Here is a 9,484-nt window from a genome sequence, read left to right as displayed (position 1 = left end):
CTAAGTAGGTGCCATCTTCCATATTAACGAGGTATTTCTACAAAACAAGAACTATTTTAATATTAGGTGTACTTCAGAGGCGTAACTAATATTGTGGCGCCCCCCCGCCAAAAAATTACCTTACCCCTCTGCATGCCGCAGCCGCCCCCGCATTCAGTCCGGCACCGCAGCAGATAGCCTCCGGGCTCCGTCTCCTGCAGTAATGAAAAATGACACGACAAAATGGCTGCCCCCGTACAGCAGACAGTTTTTTTAGGGATGTTAGAGGAGGCGGCAGCCATTTTGTCGTGTCATTTTTCATTACTGCAGGAGACGGAGCCCGGAGGCTATCTGCGGTGCCGGACTGAATGCGGTGGCGGCGGCATGCGGAGGGGTAAGGGGGGGGTCTGACCAGAGTGCCCGGGCACCGGGGGCGCCCCGCTGGCGCTTGCTCCCCCAAGCAGCCGCGGTGGCTGCCTTACGGTAGCTACGCCTCTGGTGTACTTTCTAGAGATGGCATCTACTATTTATGTAGAACCTGTAGTCTGTGCTCCACAGGGAATCGAAATGACCACCCTAGAATTGACCACCCTGTTACTATGCACCCAACAAAGGAATTATTGGTCTACTACTAGTGTAATCTTGCGGCCAAGTAGATAACAGATTGCCTATTTGATGGATAACAGTTTGCTTATTTGAGAATTCACTGTGTATTCTCTCAAAGCTCCCCATCACATGAGCTATAATTATCTCAGACCACAAAGCTTCCAGTTTCCTGCACCCTCCTCTGGCTCACCCAGGTCATTACAGTGACAACAACCAGACAAGCCCATGACAATTGCACTATTGTGGCGATTTTTATCTGTTTCCTTAAGAATTCAGCTTAATGGAAACGTTTGTATATCAGCTTTTGAGCTCCATGGTCTATTGAAGACTAATAAATGTAAGCACTTCAATTGATTTTAAGGTGTTTTTGGTTTTGGTACCTGGAATACACTGACTCTGTTTGCATCCCACTAAAGCACCATTGTGACACATTCTCATATATGCACTGTTATCCTTGGCGGTCTCTGGTGAAGACTCTGGGGGGGGGGGGGGGATTCTGCGAATAGTGGGATTGCTGGGTGTATGCACCCAGGACAGCAGGCAGCTCCATTACCATTTGGGAAAGCCCAGCGTTTCATGGGCGTTCTCATGGTAATGAGGCCGTGACACAGGTGGGCGGGGCGGGCAGCTGACATCACCAGGTGTCAGCTACCCGCCCATTTACTCCTGAGGGTGCACGCATATGTAAGGTTGCCTCAGAGCAACCTTACATATGCGTGGGCCTTCCACATCATTCAATGGTCACTGACCATCGAATGATGTGGGTGTTCCCCCGCAGCATGTGAATGGATGTTTATGTTAAATAAATGCAATAAATGTGCGTGGGAACACATGCTGCGAGGGGGCGGGCGGCCGGCATTCGCTGGGCGGGGTTTGGTGGACTCGCAAGGCTGCGAATTCGCAGCGTTGCAAATCAACCAGAATAACCCACTCTGTGTGTTCAGGGGCAGCTTATGTGGTGTGTTTGTGCAATTGCATAGGTCACTTACGTATTACGTTCTTACGCAACCTTGCATTAGTACACTCATACCCCTGCCATTTGGGGATTTCACAAACCTTGTTGTTTTAAGTCCTTACTTTGCTATAAGGAATTATGGAGATTTCATTCCTCTTTTACTTCTTTCGTGTTCTATTTAGGATTGTCATCTGTAACCTTCTGTAATATCTAAATACAGGAGGCGGGGCTTAGCCTTATGGGCAGCATTTGCGACCTGCCATGCACATGCGCGTGAGTCATCCAAGTGCACCCGCGGCATTAGCGCTCCCCCTGTTGTATGAGAATGTAAGTGAAATTTTCACTTTACCTTCCAAACTATACCAGCTACTCTTCTTGGAAGGCTTTCAGCAAGATTTTGGATTGTTTCTGTGGGAATTTATGCCCATTCATTCTGTAGAGCACCAATCAGGCATTGATGTTGGAGGAGAAGGTCTGGCTAGCAATCTCCATATCAGTTCATCCCAAAGATGCTCAATGGGGTTGAGGTCATGGCTCTGTGCAGGCCAGTTAAGTTCTTCCACAATGAATGCATTAAACCATTTCTTTATAGTCCTTGCTTTGTGCACATGTCAAGTTGGAATAGAAAAGGGCCTTTTCCAAACTGTTGCCACAAAATTGGAAGGATAGCGTTGTACTAAATGTCTTGGCATGCTGAAGCATTTAAATTACCCTTCACTGAAGAGGGTAAGGGCCCACCAGGGGGTGTGTGTGTGATGTCAGACATGGTCCGGGTCCCAAGTGTACCATCCTTATGTGGCGGATGTCATTATGTCATCCCAGGATTCCTGTGCGTGGCTTTACCATGCCCTCCCAGAAAAGGGTGTGACCTCAGTATATGAGGGATTGGCTTCACAGGAGTGGCCATCATTTTAGCCTCCCCCAAAGAGCCGCGAATGCCGGTATTTGACCAGCAAAGGGAGGTGGTGCAGGGGGCCCCTCTAAATGCCAGAGGCTTGCCCACCCTTCCGGGGGCTGGGAGGGGGACCCAATTTTTTGTAACCTCCCGGCCATTCCAAGAGGGTAGGTAAGTATGATTTATGACTTGCGTGATAAATGTATTCCATTGTAGTACAGTCACATGTTATTAGAAAGAAAAAAAGGAAAATATTGCAATCACATTTTTCAGTATAAATTACTGACATTTGCTCACTAAAAAGTTTTTCATATATATATCCAGTGTCCGCTTGTGTGTCTCTGAAACACTGCCATCAGAGGCAATCAAAAGATAGCAGACTAGCTTTCGAAGCATTTGCTTCATAATATATTACATATCTGTCCTAAAACTAGTTTCAACATCAGAATTAAACAAAACATGGGGGAAGCTGTATTAAGCTTTAAAAAGAGCTAAACATGACGGTGATAATAAAGAGTTACAAATGGCAGCCAATCAGCTCCACGCTGCCATTTTTCTAACTTGCCTTATAGTACCATGGCATTTAGATGCTGATTATCTGGACTTTTATCACCAATGCGTTTATCTGATTTTAAGGCTTAATACATCTGCCCAGTGCCGAATTTCCCATTAGGCACGTGAGGGGGCGGCACTTGGATGCATGTGATAGTACTGTCAGACTGAACTGTACCAGTAACTGCAAAATATCCACTGTACTGTCAGTGGCGTAACTATAGCTCTGCAGCCCCCGCGGTGGCGGGGAGGGGGGGGGGCGCAGAGAAATTAGGGGCGCCGCCGGGGGGCTGCGGGGCTATAGTTACCCGCGGTCTGCCTCTCGCCCGGCTCTCTGCCAGGACCTGCCTGACCGTCACGGTCCCGGCCGGCTCCTGCTGCAATGAAAACTGACAATTACAAAATGGCTGCCCCCATACTGCAACCAGTTTTCTGTCTGCAGTATGGGAGCAGCCATTTTCTAAGAGTCAGTTTTTATTGTAGCAGCAGGAGCAGGCCGGGACCGTGACGGTCAGACAGGTCCCGGCAGAGAGCCGGGGGAGACGCAGACCGCTGGTGCAGGTACGGGTAAGAAGGGGGGGGGGGCGAAAAAACGTGCAGCGGGGGGTCGCAAAATAGTTAGTGACGCCCCTGTGTACTGTACTATATGCCATCTTGAATAGAGTGTAAATGGATAGGACATGCAGATACTGCCCCTTTAAGTTGACCTACTTAGTAAATATGTATACATAATAAAAGAAAATGTTACAGTTGTTGGCTTTTTTATTATTATATTAAATTGGCAATCATTAAATGAGGTCATAACTAATCAATAAAAATAATACAATTAGGCAGGGGGGCGGCCATTAATGTTGTGCCTACGGGCGTCCTCACCCCTAAATCCGGCCCTGCATCTGCCCTAATGTTATTAACGATTAAAAACTTGAAGAATGATCTACTGTATTTGCGAATAACCAAAGGCACCACGGACCCACGGTAGTTAAGACGCGTGCCGCTGCGATGGTTTGGTAATTAGCCTGGCCACAACAACAACGTATGCACAGCGGAGTGCACCGAGCGTGCTTCCCACAAGATGGCGCTGCAGCCCCTCCAGTGTAATCAGGAAGTACAGTATTGCAATGCGCGACTGCAGAGCGTGGAGCCTGGATTTATGGTTGCTATGGCGCGATGACGTAGATGTTGTGAGACGCACATGGTGCTGCTGTCTGACAGCAGAAGATGGAGGGAGGCGGGGAGCTGAGATGGTGAGACATAGTGCTTACACACTCACACACACAATGTTAGCTTATAATGTTGGTAACATGAACCTCGAGAGAGACGTGTCCTACTCCTTCTCTCCAGTCTGCTTATCTCCAATCCCCACAAATGGGAATCCATTTGGATGTAGCCTAGAGATACGTGTAGTTGATAGAATATACATTTTAAAGGACAGTGTATGAATTGAGTATGTTAAGGGATTCGTTTCACAGGATAGAAACTGTGCCCCTCCGTGATCCCAGCTTTAAGTTTAGAATGTTGGGTAAACTAACAGGGATGCATTGTGCTAGAGCTGGGGTAGCCAACCCTAGTCCTCGAGAGCTACCAACAGTGCATGTTTTGCAGGTCTCCTCACAGAATCACAAGTGAGCTAATTAGCTCCATCTGTGTATCTTTTAAAATGTGTCAGTGATTAATGAGTGCAGCTGTGCAGCAGCTAGGTTGTCTGGAAAATGTGAACTGTTGGTAGCTCTCGAGGGCTAGAGTTGGCTACCACTGTGCTAGAGCATACTGCACATGTGCATGTCTTCAGGTACATGGCTACGTGTTCCCAAAAACACTTATTGCGCGTGCAAATCACCAGAAAATGACCACATTGCCATTTTTCATTTGTTGTTTTTGCAGCAGCACTGTAGGTGCTAGACCGATGAAGGAGTGAGTATGATTAATTGGGTACAGGGGGTGCAGTGTATGGGCCCCTGTGAACCCAGGGGCCCTTGTGTGCACCGCACACCTTGCACACATTATAGATACACCAGTATACACTATCCCATACTTGTCTACCTGACCTTCTCCATGAGGGAGAAAATACTCAGAGATCTCTCTTAGAGTCCAGAGAGGAACAAGGGGAAGGAACAAAGACAGTGAAATTGGTTTAAGTCCCCTGTGGAGGTGGGATTAAATTTATGAGGTGTGTACTTCCTGTGTCACCCTGTTAGGATAACAGATGGGTACAGCAGGCATATCAATTATAACGTGCAAGTATCCAAAATGTGACCTTACCCACAGAATTGAATGCCCCTCACATAACACAATAGCATAACAGTACTATGTACCAGGTCACAACACACCTGTATTTACCAGAGTAATATTACAGTATAGGGTACAGTGACACCAGTAAGAGGGACAGGGGAACAAAAGGGCTAACATGTAAATGAAACGCCATGGTTACTAAAATGCTGCAAATACAGTTTACCCCACATCTCATATAATCAGAGTGATGTTCTGTTTTTCTTATGAATACAATGTACATTTGTTTTTACAGTGTAAATGAAATACAATGTATTTAATATTTGTGGTAGGTTTTAAGGAAGCAGTGTCTGCCTGTCTGTAGATTTGCATTTTTCCCACTATTTAGAAAATAGCTTCAATTCTTTCTTTGCCTAGATCTGCGCTTTGTTTTTCAGTTCTTGTCAGTATAACTGCCATGATTGTTGTTCCACTATACTGTAGGTATATATCCAAATCTTTTGTCTTCCTTTAGGCGTTAACTATTATATTGTGTACCCATCTACACTCTTAAAATTTCGGAAGAAGTTAGGCAGCAAGCATGACATTAGTGGTCTCTAGGGTGGCCAATCACGGGATGCCTGGATTTAGTGCTAAAATTGCTGGGATTTGAATCCAGGGATTGGAGTTTCCAATTTCATCAATGCTATAATTAAAACTAGAATTCCAAAAAGGTGCATCATTAGAATTAAGGTATTGCTTTTTTTTGTCTCATTAGCAAACATCAGTAAAAGTCAAATATTTAGCGAATGCAAGTTACGGTACTTGTGTATTATAACGGCGCGCAAGATTTCCATTGTACGTCATCGTATTGGTCGCATCGCATGTGATCCGATGCGATTTGACCCGATTTTTAATTGTACAGGCACCCTGATGGGTGATTACTATGTTAAATGCCCCACCATTGTTAACGCTACCCCCACTATCAACGCCAATCCGAAGCGTGGCGAGCACAACGAGCCCACGAGGGGCGGCGGTACGCGTCCCCCGATCTTTTCATACCCCGCATATCCACGGCGGCGTGGAGTTGATTTTAGATAGTGTGGCGAGAGCAGCGAACCACCGAGCCCGAAGCGTGGCGAGCGCAGCGGATTACTTCACATGTAATCCGCGGGACTCGCTGCGCTCGCCACGCTTCGGACTAGGTGGCTTGCTGCGCTCGCCACACAATCGAAGATCAACTCCACGCTGACGTGGATAGTGGGGGTATGAAAAGGTCAGAGGACGCGTACTGCTGTCGCTCGCCGCGCTTCGGGTTGGCGTTGATAGTGGGGGTGGCGTTAACAATGGGGGTGCATTTAACATAGTAATCACCCATCAGGGTGCTTGTACAATTTAAAATCGCATGCCATTTTAATATTTTATTGTTTATCGGGTCCCATCGCATCCCTTAATTAGTGGTATGCGATGCGATGGGCGCCGTGATAATACACAAGTACCCAAGTTACTGCTCCCGTTTAACCCTTTGAGTGCCAAGTGAATTTGTCAAAATAGGTGTGAAAATTGGCAAGCAAACAATTTTATTCATCATAATGACCTGTAATGTTTACTTTATATGGGAAATATTTTTTTACACAACATTTTTTTATTTGAATTTATATAACAAATGTGAGTGGCACTTTAATTTTTAATAAGTTTATTGACAGGAAACATAAAAAAAATAGTACCATAGTAAGTCTAAAAACAAATAATAATAATAAATTATAAAAAAGAAAATGAAATGCACATAAATAGGATATGTGATCTAGAAACATCTCAGGTAAACAGTGGTAATAGATTGTGAATCAAGTTCTGGCAAAAAAGTTAAATAGACATATAGTACAGAAGCTTAGAAGAGTGGGCCTTTACTAATCACTCCCATATTATACCAGGTGGTGTCTCAGAAACTATCTTCAGAACCCCTTTCATAACAACCTCTAGATAATGGAGCCAAACATCAAAGAATTTCCCTGTTCTTTTGTCTTTACAAAGAGACATTTCAACCCAGTCCTTTGAAAATAATACCCCTTTTACACCAAAATCCCTGGTCTTTGAACACGGGAGTTTCCAGGGTTGGACCCAGCTTCCTACCCCATTTACACAGCACTGTGACCCAGGTCGGACCCAGGTCTGCGCTGTTTACACTGAACCTGGGTCAGCCCTGCTTTTCCCTATGGATGACATTAAAAATGTCCATTTTAGGACTGATAAACTGCCATCCAACCTTCCTTCAATGATTTAGAATAAAAAGTAAAAGACATGACTAGTTTGCATTGAAGAATGTTGGTTTGTTTATTTTGTAAAATATTTTTCAAAAAGTTATATTCAGTGGCACACACAGCGGTATAAAAGTGCAGCATCTTTCATCTGCTATCCCCAGTCCCCTTCCCCTGCAGCAGCAGACCGAATCTCCCATGTGCTCCCCCCAATAAAAAAAATAACATAAATAATACTGCATCCAATTATGATTTCTGTGTGCACTGCCCGTATCCTTCCTGGCTGCTGTCTTTTGCCACTGCAGCGCACTGTGGAAAGGCGTCCAGCACTTCTGGTATCCTTTCAGCACTACCCAGATGTCACACCTGGGTTAGGACCATTTACACCGCCCATGACCCAGGTCCAACCAGTGTTCAACCCTGGTCAGGACCTAGGTAGGAGACCAGTGTTACTGGACCTGGGTTGGCCCCTTTTACACCAAAGCTGACCTGGGTCCAACCTGGGTTTTTCCTTGGTGTAAAAGGGGTATAAGAAAGAAATTTGAGGATGCACTAGGGTTATTGGCACCGGGTCAGGGTAGATCCATTGGGAGAATATGGGCTTTTTAGTTGCTGCAGCTAATTTATAAGCAATGTGCTGGTGCCATTAGGTATCTGGCCTATGTCTTCTTTAGAGTATATCCCCAAAAGTCCCATTGTTTGATTGGTTGGAAGTGCGAGCCATACAGACTGAACCTGCGGACATTCCCACAAACAGTGGACCATATCTGAATCGATGCTACTGCATTTATAACATTCAGATATATGGGCTTCTTCAATGAGAAATAAATATTTGGGGGTAAAATGTGTAATATCATCTTGTGCATTTTGAAATATTGTTCATAATCCTATACGCTTGAAGTATATTCTTCATAGATAATAACGGAAAGTCAGCCTTCCATTTCAAAAGACCCACCTGACCACTATCAATATTTAATGAATAGCAGAAATAAGAGTAAATCTTATGCTGTGTACACACAGGGGCGATAGGGGCTGAAATCGCTGCGAATATGGTCACTGAACGACCATATTGCCAGTGATTGGAGTGTGCACCAGCGATAAAACGCCGGGTGCGTGCTCCCGTTTTCAGCCCCTGAATGGTCGCTGGTCGGAGGAACATGCTCCTCCGACCAGCGACATCCCCTGCCTCTTCACCCAGCAGTGTTTAAATCTTCATCTGCGACCATCTCTGGTCGCAGATGAAAACGGGACACGGGGCAATATGATTGCTGAGCAATATATTGCTAGCAATCATATTGCCCCGTGTGTACGCACCAACAAAGTAGATTCCTAGGCAATCTAAGCAGCATTCGATCTAGAATACACTCCTTATCCACTTCCGTAAGGCCAGATGAAATCGTTTGAATATAGCTGGTGGCTTGTAGAAATGGGAACAAAGGCATACTAATGTCAGCAAATGTATCTTACAGTTGTGATTGGGTGAGCAGTAGTCTAGATTCCAGGTGTAAAAAGTGATATATAAAATGGAGGCCCTGTTTATACTAGGTTTTAAAAATCGGTGACCGTGTCTGTGGGGCAAAACTTGGGTTACCCCACAGTGGCAGAAACAAAGATGCCGTTCTAGACACCCCAAGGGCGTGCTGAACTGCTCTTCATGCCAAACATGTGGAATGTATTAAGATATTCTCTGTGACCTGATTGGCAATGACTGGAGGTATGTAAAAAAAAAACATTTAAATTCCAATCTGGGGGAAAAAAGCTTGTTCCAAACTTTGTAACGTATATCTATTAGATCCTGTTATCCAATCGAGGGCAATCCTATTATTGGCAGCTAGGGTGTAGCTGCACAGACACAGCAAATTGATACCACCTAAGTCTCTTGTCTGTTGGAGTTTAAAAATGGGAGATACGTGGCCTTTTACCCGCCCATATAAACTATGTTAGTGCCTTATTGAATATGGACAAAGCTCTTTTAGAAAGGACAATGGGAAGTACTGTGCCTATAGAACTTAAAGAAAGAGTGGAAAACAGATTTTA

The 9,484-nt window shown here is 45.0% G+C and overlaps 1 protein-coding gene across 4 annotated transcripts in view; it reads left to right on the top strand.

Moving 5' to 3' along the window:
* The first annotated feature begins 4,074 nt into the window (after positions 1–4,074).
* ICE2 (interactor of little elongation complex ELL subunit 2) overlaps positions 4,075–9,484 on the top strand; it is a 98,885-nt gene continuing 93,475 nt past the window's right edge. For 2 of the 4 annotated variants that reach the window (XM_083183643.1, XM_083183642.1), the window contains exon 1: positions 4,876–4,898. In XM_083183643.1, coding sequence (XP_083039769.1) covers positions 4,891–4,898 — 8 coding nt within the window. In that variant the 5' untranslated portion in view covers positions 4,876–4,890. Of the gene's footprint in view, positions 4,232–4,703; positions 4,777–4,875; positions 4,899–9,484 lie in introns of those variants that run through there. The other 2 variants (XM_083183644.1, XM_083183645.1) reach the window with 2 other exon arrangements.

This window comes from Crinia signifera, chromosome 4 (genome assembly GCF_055691185.1).
Source record: "Crinia signifera chromosome 4, ASM5569118v1, whole genome shotgun sequence".
Lineage (NCBI taxonomy): Eukaryota > Metazoa > Chordata > Amphibia > Anura > Myobatrachidae > Crinia > Crinia signifera.
This window is presented reverse-complemented; position numbering and strand designations above follow the sequence as displayed.